Source organism: Leucoraja erinacea, chromosome 10, assembly GCF_028641065.1.
Source record: "Leucoraja erinacea ecotype New England chromosome 10, Leri_hhj_1, whole genome shotgun sequence".
Classification (NCBI taxonomy): Eukaryota; Metazoa; Chordata; class Chondrichthyes; order Rajiformes; family Rajidae; genus Leucoraja; species Leucoraja erinaceus.
The window spans coordinates 41,890,566-41,905,613 of record NC_073386.1 but is presented as its reverse complement, the minus strand read 5'-3'; the positions used below and the strand labels follow the sequence as shown (position 1 = coordinate 41,905,613).

Below are 15,048 nucleotides of genomic sequence, written 5' to 3'. Positions count from 1 at the left end.
TTCCTTCGCTCCATAAATGCTGCTGCCCCCGCTGAGTTTCTCCAGCATTTTTGTGTACCTTCGATCTTCCAGCATCTGCAGTTCCTTCTTGAACGCAATATTCTGGTGATTACAGGATAGTCACTCCCTCCTGAGTGTTGCAATGAGTAAAGGGCGGTAACTCTTGGTTGTTCCGCTACCTGATAGTACTCCTGAATGTTTGTACCCTCTTACAGCTGTCTGATGCTAGCAGGGTGTTGGTGCAATTACTATAGCCTGCTTCTGGAGTCCAAAACAAGCGAGTCTGTCGGTGTAGAGCTTAGGAACAAAAAGGCGGTGATTGCTTAGCTTGTGCATTCTACTGGCCAAGTATGCACAAGTATGCCACTAAGGCAGCACAGTGGTGTAGCGGAAGAGTTACTGCCTTACAACACCAGAGACTCAGGGTTTACGGATGCTCTCTGCACGGAGTTTGTATATTCTCTTTGTTGAATGATGCTACCGTGCTAAGTAGTAACAATTTTTAAATTAGAATTGAGCAACTCACTCAAAGATTTCCTGAAGGGCTACAGGCACAGGGCAGCCAGCGGTGAATTTACAGATCAGCAGAAATCTGACAGGCGCAAGGAACTTTGTGGTTCTCAAGCCTCCTCTGAGGGCAGCCCTGCCTGCAGTGGGTCAGAAAGCTGCGAGTGAACTATCTGGTGTATTGTGAAGCAGCGGGTCTGGCAGCGGTGAGAGCGGGGTGTGGTGATGGAAGCTCACGTCCACCCTGGGGAACAGTATCAACCCTCCTCACCACCCCAGCTGCAGGTGAAACTAAAACTGAAACCATATACTGCTCTGATCGTGCTTTTCTTTCCCTCTGCAGATTACAATCCGTATGGCAACCACAACAACTGGACAAACGCGGCAGCTTCGTACTCTTCTCACCAGACCTTACATACTCAGGGACATTTCATTGACAGGTAGAGAGTTTGAACCACTTGCACACCACACTACTACCCACCTTACCAGACAGCCCAGTGCAGAACACTAACTGCCCCACTCACTTCACTCACGGCGCGTAGAACTAGAAACCTTGTGATGAGAGATGGTAAATGCATTTATGAGTAAGTTGAATAAGTGTTGGAAGAGAAAGGAGCAGCAGGAGATAGCTTAACCTCAAACCAGTGTTGATATTCAATGAGGTTGTGACTGATATGTGACCTAACTCCACCTGCCTGCCTTTGGCCCATATCCATTAATACCAGAATTAACAAAGTCATTTTATTTGATTAATAATGAATTAATAACCTCACCCTAGCTCAAATTAAGTATTCTCCACTTACCTGGGTAAGTGTAGCTCCGGCAATACACAGGAACCTCAGCACATTGTAGGACAATGCAACCTGCCAATCGGCACCCCATCGAGCACCCTAAACCTTTGCTCTCTCCACCGCCTCTGCAGTGTGGCTGTAGTGTACACCATCTATAGATTAGTGGGCAAAATTAGGACACATGGTATAAGGGGTAGAGTGCTGACATGGATAGAAAATTGGTTGGCAGACAGGAAACAATGAGTAGGGATTAACGGGTTCCTTTCAGAATGGCAGGCAATGACTAGTAGGGTACCGCAAGGCTCGGTGCTGGGACCGCAGCTATTTATAATATACATCAATGATTTAGATGAAGGGATTCAAAGTAACATTACCAAATTTGTAAATGACACAAAGCTGGGTGGAAGTGTGAACTGTGAGAAGGATGATATGAGAATGCAGGGTGACTTGGATAGGTTGGGTGAGTGGGCAGATGCATGGCAGATGCAGTTTAATGTGGATAAATGTGAGATTATCCACTTTGGTAGCAAAAAAACAGGAAGGCAGATTATTATCTAAATGGTGTCAAGTTGGGAAAAGGGGAAGTACAACGGGATCTGAGATTCCTTGCTCATCAGTCAATGAAAGTAAGAATACAGGTACAGCAGGCAGTGAAGAAAGCGAATGGCATGTTGGCCTTCTTAACTAGAGGAGTTGAGTATAGGAGCAAAGCGGTACTTCAGCAGTTGTATAGGGCCTTAGTGAGAATACACCTGGAGTATTGTGTGCAGTTTTGGTCCCCTAATTTGAGGAAGGACATTCTTGCTATTGAGGGAGTGCAGTGTAAGTTTGCAAGGTTAATTCTCGGGATGGCGGGACTGTCATATACTGAGAGAATGGAGCGGCTGGGCTTGTATACTCTGGAATGTAGAAGGATGAGAAGGCATCTTATTGAAACATATAAGATTACTAAGGGTTTGGACATGCTAGAGGCAGGAAACATGTTCCCAATGTTGGGGGAGTCCAGAACCAGGGGACACAGTTTAGGAGTAAGCCATTTAGAACGGAGATGAGGAAACACAGAGTTGTAAGTCTCTTGTCACACAGAGAGTTGTGGAATTCTCTGCCTCAGAGGGAGGTGGAGGCTGGTTCTCTGGTTACTTTCAAGAGAGAGCTAGATAGTGTTCTTAAAGTTAGCGGAGTCATGGGATATGGGGAGAAGGCAGGAACGGGATACTGATTGGGGATGATCAGCCATGATCACATTGAATGGTAGTGCTGGCTCGAAGGGCCGAATGGCCTATTCCTGCACCTATTGTCTATAAAGCTCACCGGCCTCTTGCCCAGTGCCATCCAACCCACTAGCTCTAGCACTAAAAAGGACATGGGGCATGGGAACCCCACTACCTGCCAGTTCCCCTTTCACACACATGCTCTCCTGACAAATATCACCTTTTCCCTCTTGTTTCTATGCCCATCCTGGAATTCTCTCCCTTTATCAGATGGACTGTAGCTATTCACACTTGCAGCTCACGGCCAATTTCTGAAGCGTATTTAGGGACAGGCACTGAATGAAGTGTGTATCCGACACATCAATTTAAAAAGAGTTGGAAAGGTCCCAGTAACGGACAGGATTGAAAGTAAAACACCTGAGAGGCTGGTGAGTGAGTGGCATAGACCAGTGGAGCTGCCTGACCTGCGCCCACACCTACAGTACGCTCCCAGTAGTAGTTGGATAAGCTCCTTTGTGAAGGAATTACTATTGCTGTGTGCATGTCGGAGACGACGTGGGCCTTGTTAAGACCAGCACAAAGAACAGTCTGCACACGACCCTGGCAACACTCGCAGAGCCCCTCGCGATCGCCCCAGCAACAGGTGGTGCTCCCCGCCAACACCAGACCATGGGCAGCACTCCTCACTGTTGCCCCAACAACGGGCAGTGCTCTGCCTCCACTGCTCCGGCAACGGGTAGCGCTCTGCCTCCATTGCCCTGGCAACGGGAAATGCTCCCCTCCACCTCCACGGCCATGGCAGCACATCGCGTCATCTCCTTAGCGATGGGCAGCGCTCAACCCCCACCACCTCGACGCAAGTGCAGTCTCGCCCCATTGCCCCAGGGACTGACGCACCCCGTCCCCACTGGAGAAGGATGATTGCCCACTGAGACGCTGCACTGGGGGAGGATGGGAAGTATTTTGGAAATATCCCCTGGTTGTTTAATGAGTGCTGTTTGTGCCACACAGAGAGAGGCTGAACATGCAGGAAATGAGCGCCCACGGCAAGCACCCTGTACCCCACACACCTCCAACAGACAGGGACCAACTGCGAATGGAGCTGCAACAAGTCAACCAGCAGATCAGCCAGCAGAACCAGCTCCGTGGAATCGAGGTATCCGAATGTTCCAGTCTGCTTCAATGTCCATGCTTGAAACTAAAGGGGAGGGGAACTCGTTAGTCAAAGGGTGTTGGAGAGGAAGACAACAGCACACCAGTTGGAGGAATGTAAACCTGGAGGGACAGGAGTTGTAGCCTGGGGCAAGGGCTGGGGTGGGTGACGTGAGAGGAAAGTGCCCGAGGTGGATAGCTTGAGGAGTGGTCAACAGAATGGGAACGACGGGAGAGTTAAGGAGTTGGGGAGGAGTTAATGAGACCAGAGCTGGTTATAGGGTGGGAGTGCGTGGCCAGGGTAGGGTCAGAGGTGTTGGTGGTTGGGCAGCTGCTGGCAGGTCAATGTAACCATAGAGTGGGCGAGATGGTGGGCGTGTCTGGGCAGCAGGGCTTTGAATGAGCTTGGGGTTTCACAAAGGCCAGAGCTGGGCAGCCGGGAAGCAGAGGGATCAGGAGCTGACCTGCCGCTTGTTCCGTTCTACAGGCCGCCAGTAGCCCAGTGCTGGGCCAGCGGGAGGTGGCCGGTCTGGGCCCACAACAGCACAGCTCGTGGCCAAGCCGCATGTCCAGCGAGCAGCTGAGCATGGAGCTGCACCAGGTGGAGAGGGAGATTGGCAAGAGGAAGCACGAGCTGGAGACGGTAAGTGAATCATCCCAAAGACCAGGAAACGGAGGGAACCATTCAGACTTCTCCTCCACTCAATTTGATCGTGCTCAGTCCTCGTGTCTACATTTTGTCCGTTTCACATTTGTTGACTTGCCAGCTCCAAATGTCTGGTGGTCTCAAGCTCAGATGTACTTGATTTCTGCACATTCAGATAATCCATGGGGTCAGGGCTCGGGTGAAGGGAAGTTTAAAACTATAACCATATAACAATTCCAGCACAGAAACAGGCCATCTCGGCCCTTCAAGTCCGTGCCGAACATTTATTTTCCCCAAGTCCCATCTACCTACACTCAGACCTTTCCTGTCCATATACCTACACAATTTATTTTTTAATGATAAAATCGATCCTGCCTCCACCACTTCCACTGGAAGCTCATTCCACACAGCTACCACTCTCTGAGTAAAGATTGGCAAGAGGAAGCACGAGCTGGAGACGGTAAGTGACTCATCCCAAAGACCCTAAACTTCAGTCCCTTAATTCTCAAGTCATGTCCTCTTGATTGAATCTTCCCTACTCTCAATGGGAAAAGCTTATCCACGTCAACTTTGTCTATCCCTCTCATCATTTTAAAGACCTCTATCAAGTCCCCCCCCCCCCCCCCCCCCCCAACCTTCTGCGCTCCAAAGAATAAAGACCTAACTTGTTCAACCTTTCTCCGTAACTTAGTTGCTGAAACCCAGGCAACATTCTAGTAAATCTCCTCTGTACTCTCTCTATTTTGTTGACATCCTTCCTATAATTAGGCGACCAAAATTGTACACCATACTCCAGAATTGGCCTCACCAATGCCTTGTACAATTTTAACATTACATCCCAACTTCTATACTCAATGCTCTGATTTATAAAGGCCAGCACACCAAAAGCTTTCTTTACCACCCTATCTACATGAGATTCCACCTTCAGGGAACTATGCACAGTTATTTACAGCCAAGGCTACAGTGCAAAGCAGAAATGTTGCTAATGATATGCTGAAAATGACAAAAAGCAACTGAACGTATAAACAGCTGCAAAACAAGTCTCAATAATGCTCTCCATCGGAATGCAGAAGCAACCGGGTTGGGAATTAGTAAAGAGAGGCTTATTAAAGTGCGAGAAAGGCTGATGGGATGAAAACCATCAGGCAGTTACCTGGGGATGAGAGAATGCGAGGGTGTACAGGTTCTGTGCAGCTCACATACATCCTGTAGCCACAGCCAGGTGTTTGGGACACCAGTGAGACGGATTTGCTGCCAACTGCGGGGCTGCAGGGAACCCAGTTTGTGGCCACATTTCTGCTGTGAACTATCCAAGGGATGGGCTGTTGTCGGGGATGGAAACCTGCTGTGGCCCGGGCAGGACTTATCGATGACCATTTCGAGCCTGAGCTGTGGAGAAAATCCTTTACTCTGTATATTGGGGATTTTTTTTCAACTCCTCAGGGCAGTGAGACTTGAGTATATTCAGAGCAAAGATGGATTTTTGGATGATGAGAGAAAGGAGAGATGGGAACATGGTAGAGAATCAGCTGTATTGGTACTGGAAGGCAGAATTGTATGAAGGGACCAAATGGCCTATTCGTGCAGAACTGTGCAGACTCCTACCACAGAAGAGGATTGGGTCTCGGGACATGTACTTCACTTCACTTCATCCAGTTGATTGTATTCAGGTGCCACTGAGCACCCTAGCGGAGGCTCAGATCCCTGGATCTCTGGAGAACTGTGGAGACCTCTTCCTTGTGGCCCAGAAATATCCAGTGATGCCCATGTGTTTCTGCTGTATTTTCCACATTAGAAACAAGGAACTGCAAAAGGACACAAAGGGGTGCAGTGATTCAGCGGATTAGGCAGCATCTCTAGAGAATGTGAATAGGTGACGTTTCGGGTCAGGACACTTTTTCAGTCTGAGGAAAGACTGACCCTCTTTGCCTGGTCCCGACAACTCGAAATATCGCCTGTTCATGTTCAGCAGAGATGCTGCCTGACCCCCTGAATTATTCCAGCAATTTTATCTTCTTTTGTAAACCAACATCTGCTGTTCCTTGTTTCTACAGTATACTTGAGTTTGTTAGTCGGGACATGAAATGGAGGATGCAGGAATTTGAAGCTGCTAACCCTCTACCACGAACCTACAAATGAAAACTGGCCCCATGTTGTCCCGACTTCCCCATTCTGAAGTCAACTATTATTTCCCAGAAGGAGTTGATGCTGAGTGTGAGGTTGTTGATGGACCATGCACCCAGGTGTTTTGGCTCCCTCTTGTACAATGATTCATCATCAGCTGCCATTCGGCCAACAATGGTATCTTTGACAAATTTGTAGATGGCATCAGAGTTAAGGCCCTGTCCCACTTTGCCGAGTTACTCACAAACTCTCCCGAGTTTTCCCATTGATTCAAACTCGTGGAATGTTGGTAGCGAGCTCGTGGGAGGCCGTAGGAGTCCGCAGATGTTTCATAGCGGCTCGTAATGCCAGCCGTAGGAACTCGGGGCATCAGGTAAGTCGGGAAGTATTTTCAACTTTGAAAAATGTCCATGAGTTTAAAAGAAAATAGCCCCGAGTACCTACGAGCTATTCCCGTAATTCTCCGAATTCGAATAAAGGGGAAAACTCAGGAGAGTTCGTGAGTAACTCGGGAAAATGGGACAGGGCCTTTACTCCAGCGCTTTGTGTCCTTTTTTCCACATTGTAACTGGTTACGTGCTTTTGTGCAGCCTGCTGTATAAGATCAGTGGTAGTCCTCCTCGCCTCAACTGGGCAGTGGCCAGAGAACTGTAGCATCATCGTGTTATCTACCCCAGCCAATTATTTTGTATTTTTTGCGCAGGAGAGTCGGCCCTCATTGGAAATGCAGTATAAACTGGCATCAAGCCATCAGGCAGAGAACGGGCAGCCTGAGCAACAACACAAGCCCCCAGAGGACCTACAGCCTTCCCTCAGGTAACTGACTCGGATGGTGCTCACCACACCTTCATCAATTGTAACCATTTAATCATTATTTAGTGTCAGACATCACACATTGGCACAACAGTAGAGTTGCTGCCTTACAGCGCCAGAGACCGGGTTCGATCCTGATTCTGTGTGCTATCTGTACGGAGTGTGCTATCTGTACGTTCTCTCTGTGATTGCATGGGTTTTCTCCGGGTGCTCCGGTTTCCTCCCACATTCCAAAGACATAGAGGTTTGTAGGTTAATTGCGTTTGGTAAATTGTAAAATTGTCCCTGGTATATCTGTGTAGATTAGCATACGGGGTGATCGCTGGGTCGGTGTGGACTCGATGGGCCGAAGTGCCTGTTTCCGCGTTGCATCTCCAAAGTATAAAATCTCAGTGTGATAGCCTCTGTCCCATTCTGGTCCATTTAACATGCCTGCTATTTTTCCTCTGGAAATGTGTTTGAAAGCTAGATTCTTAGGCATTAAATGCAGGCTTTCACCATCGCCGTCTGTAGGGAGGCGATCTGCCTCGTACAGGCAGTTTACAGTAACCACCAACAGCCCCGCACCCCCAGAGAACCCCACTGCATTTCCTGCTTGAGTTGTTAAATACTCCTGCGTTTGGGTGGCAGCTGCAGATTCAGTGCCTTTGCTCTGAGGGTGGTCCTGGAGTATTGCACACACACACCCCAGACCCAGTCCTTGTCCACTGCACCCAGTGACGACAGCCAGACCCCTGCCCAGCCTTTGGGTTTGACCGTGGCTGGGTTAGGGTGCAGCTAATCTCCTCATCAAGTCAATTTGCCGTGAGGTGTGATTTGCTTAGGATTGGTCGTGTTCAGTCCACGGTTTTTCACAGCATTTTAGACTCATACAGCGTGGTGACAGGCCCTTCGGCCAAACTTGCCCAAGCATGCCCCATCTACACTAGTTCCACCTGCCTGCGTTTGCTCCATATCTCTCTAAACCTATCCTATCCATGTAACTGTCGAAGGATTCTTAAATGTTGCGATAGTACCTGCCTCAACTACCTCCTCCGGAAGCCTGTTCCATAAATCCACAACCCTTTGTATGAAAAGGTTACCTTGGGGGTTCCTATTAAATCTTTCTCCCCTCACAAATCTCTGCCCTCTGGTTCTCGCTTCCCCTATGGGTTAAAGCCTCTGTGTTTATCCGATGTATTCCACACATGATTTTGTACACCTCTATAAGATCACCCCTCATCCTCCTGCGTTCCAAGGAATAGAAACCTAGCCTGCTCAACCTCTCACAATAGCTAAGTACCTTGTGTTTCTTGAATGGACAGTGTTAACACTACACATGTTCCATTACTAAACTTGCTAATAGTTGCTGAATATGTTGAAGGAGTGGGAGATCTCTTGATCTGAAAGGCATCCAAAGGTATGGGGAGAGTGTGGTGGTAACTTTAAAGGTATTTTTAAAGGTCAAAGGTATTTAACTTTAAAGGTATAAGAGGTACAGGATCAGCCCAGATTATTTAGAAATGGGCAACGGGCTGAATGGCTTCTCCTGCCCTTTGTTCTGTGTTTCCATTCTACTGGAGCTGTGATCCCAAAGTGTTCTTAGTTCAGCTACAGAGTTGTCACTGGTCATTTTTAGCTTCTTCAAACTCATCTGCCTTTACTTGCTGGTACCTGCATGTAAATTTGAAGAATGCATCCTGGGCTAGTGAAGGGGTACGGTGTAGATCTGTGAGAGACTCTGGCCAGTTTTAAGGTAATGTTATTTCTACGCTCATCGCCACACCTGATACCAGACACATAAATGTCCTGCCTCCACTTCCCAATAAAGGGAGAGAGCAGTAGGAGCTGAAGGTTTAGACTAGGAAGGTTTTTATATCCCAGATCACAACCTATCTGTGTTCAAGATCCTGAAGATCTTCTCTGTTCTTGTTGCAAAGTGAGGGATGCAAGATCGGGGCCTCGGGCTTCACTACAGACAGCGCCGTCAGCACACTGACCAGCAAAGCCGCCGCGCTCACCTTGGCCCTGGACGCAGAGGGAGCAGGGGACCACTGCGACAGCCAGCAGAACGGCCTTTAAAAGAGCAAAGACAACAACAAGTCCACCTAACAGCTCGTTTAAAGAAAAATATACAGCACTGCAACCAATGGACTTGACATGTCACTCATCTAGATGCAATGCGTCAAAGTAGCATTGAGTTTTTTTGTTGTTGTTGTGTGTATGTGTGAACTTTTTATTTTATTAGCATGCATGCCTTGGCTCGCAAGGCATGAGACATATCCTTATGATTACCTGGTTAATCTTAGTGAAGTAATCTCACCTTATGTACCCCAACTTCAGAACTGTGCCTGCAACAGCGCAAGTTATTGAAGTCACATTCCCATGGGATTCTGAGATGATGTGACGAAGGTCAACGTCACAAATGGAACCTTTTTAGTTCCACTGCAGTGAGGAGCAAATACTTCCACTAACACGTTTAATCAAAAGCTGTTACTTTCTGATAGAAAGAAGCTCTGACATCTTTCTTCAAGCGACCTTCCTCAGAAGGCCCAGACTCCACAGTGGGGAGGGAAAAAAGTGAGAATGCCTTTGGCAAGTGGAAAAGTAACATTCTTAAATATTGTCACTGTACTTTCCACAGGGTGGAAATTAACTAACCCAAGAGCAGCCTAACAGGAAAGGGTTAATGCTTTCTGAAAATTACCTTTATTGAAGATACTGCCTCCCTTTAGATAATTTCCCAAGTGTGTGCTCATTCAAATGGTCGCGGAGAAACTGAGAGATCATGCCTGCTGGTCCCACTGAGATAGGTTCATCCAGGCATCCCACATTGGGAAGTTGGATCAGAATATCAACATGGGAGTGGATTGATTCTGTAAAGGAGGCCAGGCAGATCTCCTGATATGGGAGAGATTTGGGCCATAGTTCTCTGCACCGAAGGAAATAAGCCGGAGTGCCTGGACAGGGGAGCACCAACCGAGGTGTTTGGCTTCAGTGGGGGGAGGATTGGTTGTGGGGGCCTCAGCAACAATTCCCAGTGCATGAGCAGGTTGAGGGACTGGAACCATTTTGGCAGTGGTGTCCCATCATGATGGGTTGGGTGGAAGAGGTTCAGGGTGGGAGGGCAAATCAGAGGTCTCGGGTACAGCGAAGGGTTGTTTACAGGCGAATCCCATGATGCGGTGGGTGACCTTTCAGTTTCTCCGTGCTGACCCGTGAAGGTGGTATGAGACTGGGCCATCACTTAGCTGCAGGCTAACAGGAACAATATTCTCAATTATCAGTCATTTATCCAGTATAAATCTTCAAATAAACTAGATCCAGAAATGAGTGCGGGAGGTGCAGGAATCCCATACCGCAGCAGTTTCAGGGCTCTCTCATCATGTCTGCAGCACAATTAGAATGGGTATTAGAAATGTTCTCCAGGGCTGGTTCGGTGTAAAGGTTTGTGGATCTCAGGCCCTGCTTGTGTGGGTCTGATTAAAGGATCCCAATTGCCCGTTGCATCAGCACTCCTGTAGAACATAGCAAGTGTTGGCATGTCCTCCCTGCTCCACACCTTTCCTACCAAGGTGACCAGCCTCCATGCTGCTTTTCACATTGAATCTTGAGCTTTACGAATGTTGGCTGGGAGGGTTCTTCATTGCAGAGTTCAGCTTACAATTTTGAGCTTTATGCAGTTTGTTTTTAAAGAAAAAGATCCTTATGACAAGTTTTAAACTGATCGTTGTGTGCTGTACTGCAAATTTCCTCAAGGCTGCGAAAGCTGAAACTTTTTTCAAAATGTGTTTCAAAAATCCAGCCTGTTTTATTTCAGACCCGGCTGTGTTGGCTCTATTAGTTAACTCCTGTTTTACTGTTGGACAGTGCTGATCACAGCAGCCTTACACTGTTGGTTCCAACTAAACTTGGGCCGTCATCTCAAGCACTGCTGTCATCTGAACTGTGTGCGGTGATGGGAAGGGGTGGGGAGGCCACTGAATCCTCTTACATCTAAGGACTGGGCAAAGAGAAGTGAACCCAACAGATTTGTTTCCCCTATCCCTCACCCACTGGAATTCACCCAATTCAGTGGAATTGGCCTTGGTCAGTACTTTTCTCACAGGTTAATACCCCTTGGACCACAGCTGGAGTCTGTGCTGTCAAAGGAGGTTAAGTCAACAAGTCAATATTTTCCTCAAACATTGATGGTACAGTGTTCACAAAATGATCCCCAAGCGCCTGGGAAGCTAAGTGAGATCTTCTCAGCCCAAGCGAAGGATGCCGCTCCTTGTCTAAGGACCTTCCTTTGGGGATTTATTCCTTCCCCACCCTCCACATCCGGGTCTGACCTTGACACACCAGGCATGATGTCAACAATCCCTTCCACAAAAAAACATCCCTGCTTTAAAATCTCCCCATTCCAGGTCAGATTTCTGGCATATGTTTTGCCCCCCCCACTCCCCCTCCCTCACTGGGAGCCGGTGTAAGTGGCCAAACTATTGAAGTTGTGGATCTGTTGTAGCCCACTGCACGGAAAGGCCTGTCGAGGAACGGCTGTCGGGGAGTTTTACCACTTTTCTGGGCTATTTTAAGTTGAATGACTTCTGCAGCAAAGTGCTGCCTGTTGAAGTAGTATTTCTTGCTATTTTCTCAGCTATGTAATCATAAATATGGTACTTTTTAGATTGTTTTTCCATCAAGCCCACGCCTATGCTAAGCACTGATATTCAGTCGGTTAATGGGCCAGCGGTTCTCCGGCACCAACGTGAGTGGGCACAGTGTCTGGCGCATTGCCTTGTGGTGCTGTACTGTGCCAGTGGGTCACTGCATGCCACCAGTTTGTCCATGCAGCGCCCAGTTACACTGACGCTCTCGCCCTCACACAGCAACCGCTTCACTCTCCACAGTCCCCCAACCCTTGATCTTGTTGCAATGACTTCTGTGAAGTTGTTTTCTCCAGTAGGGGATGGAAATGATTATTCCTCACTCAGACTCTGGAGATGGCCACGAGCTGCTGGCGGGCACAGCACCCACACTCATGCTTCCACTCTTGGGTACCCGGGCTGTCGAGGGCGTTATCACAGCAGATGTCGGGAGGAGACGGGGTGAAGGGACCTTTCACTGCACCAGCTCTAGAGCCAGCCCGCACCGGTCTGTGCTCAGGGCCCCAGACCTTGGCCCTCCCACACCTATGTCTACAGCTGGGACCAGCCACAGCAGTCCCACACATCTGTACTGAACACACTGTCGGCAACAGCTGTTCAGGCCCAGGATGTTTCAAAACACCCTCCTGCTGCCAGCCCCCTCTCTCTCCCTCTTCCACCCTCCCCTCAACCCGCTGCCACGTCCTGTACCTCGGCTGATTATACCTCAACCTCATTGCTCCCACAAGCCCAACTCTTTTGGCAGTTTAATGCCAAAAAATAACATTCAAACATTCTTAAATACTGTTGCACCAAACTATTCATTTATACCAGTACAGTTCCAGTTCGACCCAGTCACTGGACAGGACAGTGGACTGAATAGTTAGCTCATTTTTGCAACCTTTCCACAACTCTCACTCCCTACCTCCCTCCTCTCATAAGTATTCTCACTCCTTAGCCTGCATTCGTCCCCTTGCCTCTTACTCGTATCCTATTTCCCTCCCTTCCTCCCCTCCGACTCTCCTCCCACACTACCAGTGCACCCTCCCATCTTCTTCCTTCCCTCCTCTCAACCTCAGTCCCTTCCTCTGCTTCCATCCCAACTCCTAACCCTATCTCTCCCTGCCAATCCTCGCGCCTGCCTTGTGTCCACCCCAGGAGGAGGAAGCCATGAGTGGGACCACTGCCCTGCCTGCAATCCATGGCCAGGCCACCCCCCATTAGCACACGCTGGATACTGACGCTGTCTGTGGTACGTTGGTGTTGCCGGAGGCCCCTTAGAGAGAGTGTGCCATCGATGCTCTAAGGCTTGAACCTTGGTTACGAGAAGAACAAACCCAGACACCACCTGATGCCGATCCTCACGGAGAGAATTTTGCCTTCTCATACATCAACTTGTTTAGTTTTCTTAAATTAAGGTAAAAAAAAATAAATTTCCTGAAAATTTTGTTTGATATACTCCAGTATGGAATGTTTTAGAATATCTTTCTCCAATGTGGAATGTAGCTTTTTCCTTTGTAATGAATTCACTGTGTGAACATTGTTTTTTGCCTTTGTATAGTACAATAATATTCCGCTTCAGTACTGGGGGAAGGGAATCGGTTAAAAAAAAAACTGTACATGAGATTGTTCTGCTTTTCAGAAAGCAAATGCAGTTCGTGCATCGAGAGAAGTTCACAAGGACTTCAATAAATTGTTTAAAAAGAAAACAAAACTTTGAATTGCGACTTGTGTCCTTGGTGCTATTTATTGATGTTTCTCCATTCCCGTGACCCTTCTCTCCCACTCTTAGCTCTTCCAACCCACAGCAGCCCTCCCCTCTGGCCTGTGAGCATTCCTCACAGCATTCTTGTTAAGGCAGACCCTCTCTACCAAGGCCTCTTCCTTTTGCATACCCTCCAGCCCACATCCAGGGCTAAATGGGAGGCAATTCCTGTTGCAATCTGGCTGAGGATGAGTTTTGATGGTGTGACAATCTCCTAACCCATGAACACCCAGGAGGAGGCCAATTGGCCCATCGTGTCTGCTCAGACAATAAAATCACTGATCTGACTTTAACCATGGCTCCACCTTCCTAGCACTGGTAACCTTTCACCCACTTGCTTATCGAAGGTCTATCCACCACTGCCTTAAAATGTTCAAAGATTTTGCTTCCATTGCCCTTTAAGGTCACAAAGACTCAATCCTCAGAGAAAGAATCTTAAACATGTGACTAGTTGTAGACTGTGGCCCCTTTGTTCCAGATTCTCCTATAAGAATAAACATCCTCTCCTTGTTCCTTGTGACTACCTGCGTTTCCATCACTCTTTGCTCTTGTGGATGAAAGCCTTGAGTGTCCAACCTTTCCTCATAAGATTAGCCATCTGGTCCAGTCCAACTCCTGAACTGCTTCTAACATCCCTTTTAAAAAAACAATATTGTACCTGTACGTGGTGCTCCAGATGTGGCCCGACCAGCGTCCTGTATGGCCGAGGCATCACTTCCCTACTTTTGTATTCAATTCCCAGCAATCAACTATAACGCTCTGTTTGCTTTCTGAGTTACTATGATCTGCAGGCTGGCCATTTGTGAAGGACGCATTTGGACCTCAGGTCCCTCTGTATCTGGGAGCACAGCAATATCTCGGGTACACACTGGGAAATCTGGGACCTTCTGCATGCTCTCCCCTCCCGTCTGTGGCACTGACTGGCCAATGTGGCTGGGGGAAGCTGAGCACTCAAACATCCTTTGGCTGAAGATGTCCCACGCCACTGCAACCACAGTGATTGATCTGAGTTCATGTTTAAGTTCAAATTTATTTGTCACATGCACCATAACGTGCAGTAAAATGTAATTTACCATGCAGCGTTACAATTAAAGGACATAATGCAACACCGACATCCACTACAGCATTATTCACTGTGATGGAAGGCAATACAGTTCACAGTCCTCCTCCTCCTCCCTTGTTCACCCGTGGTAGGGGCCCTGACCCTCCGTAGTCACCCCTACGGACATCCCGATGTTCAAGCCCTCTGGTCGGAATGCCGACGTCGGGACAGGTGGAGCACACCCCGCGGCCTAGAGCTCCTAAATCAGTCACCTCCTTACCGGAGACCGCGGCTTCCAGATGTTGTAGGCCGCAGGCCGGCGGTCGGAGCTCTTCTCCGGCGAGCCCTGGTGAGGGATCGTCTGCTCCACGATGAAAGATCCGCTCCACG

General features: G+C 48.3%; 1 protein-coding gene across 1 annotated transcript in view; it reads left to right on the top strand.

Annotated features, from left to right (window-relative positions):
* The window catches only part of rc3h1a (ring finger and CCCH-type domains 1a), a 94,023-nt gene extending 80,458 nt beyond the window's left edge, over positions 1-13,565 (top strand). The window contains 5 exon segments of the mRNA XM_055642035.1: positions 851-947; positions 3,521-3,665; positions 4,149-4,304; positions 7,135-7,247; positions 9,164-13,565. Of these exon segments, the coding sequence (XP_055498010.1) occupies positions 851-947; positions 3,521-3,665; positions 4,149-4,304; positions 7,135-7,247; positions 9,164-9,305 (653 nt within the window). The 3' untranslated portion in view covers positions 9,306-13,565.
* Positions 13,566-15,048: the final 1,483 nt, after the last annotated feature.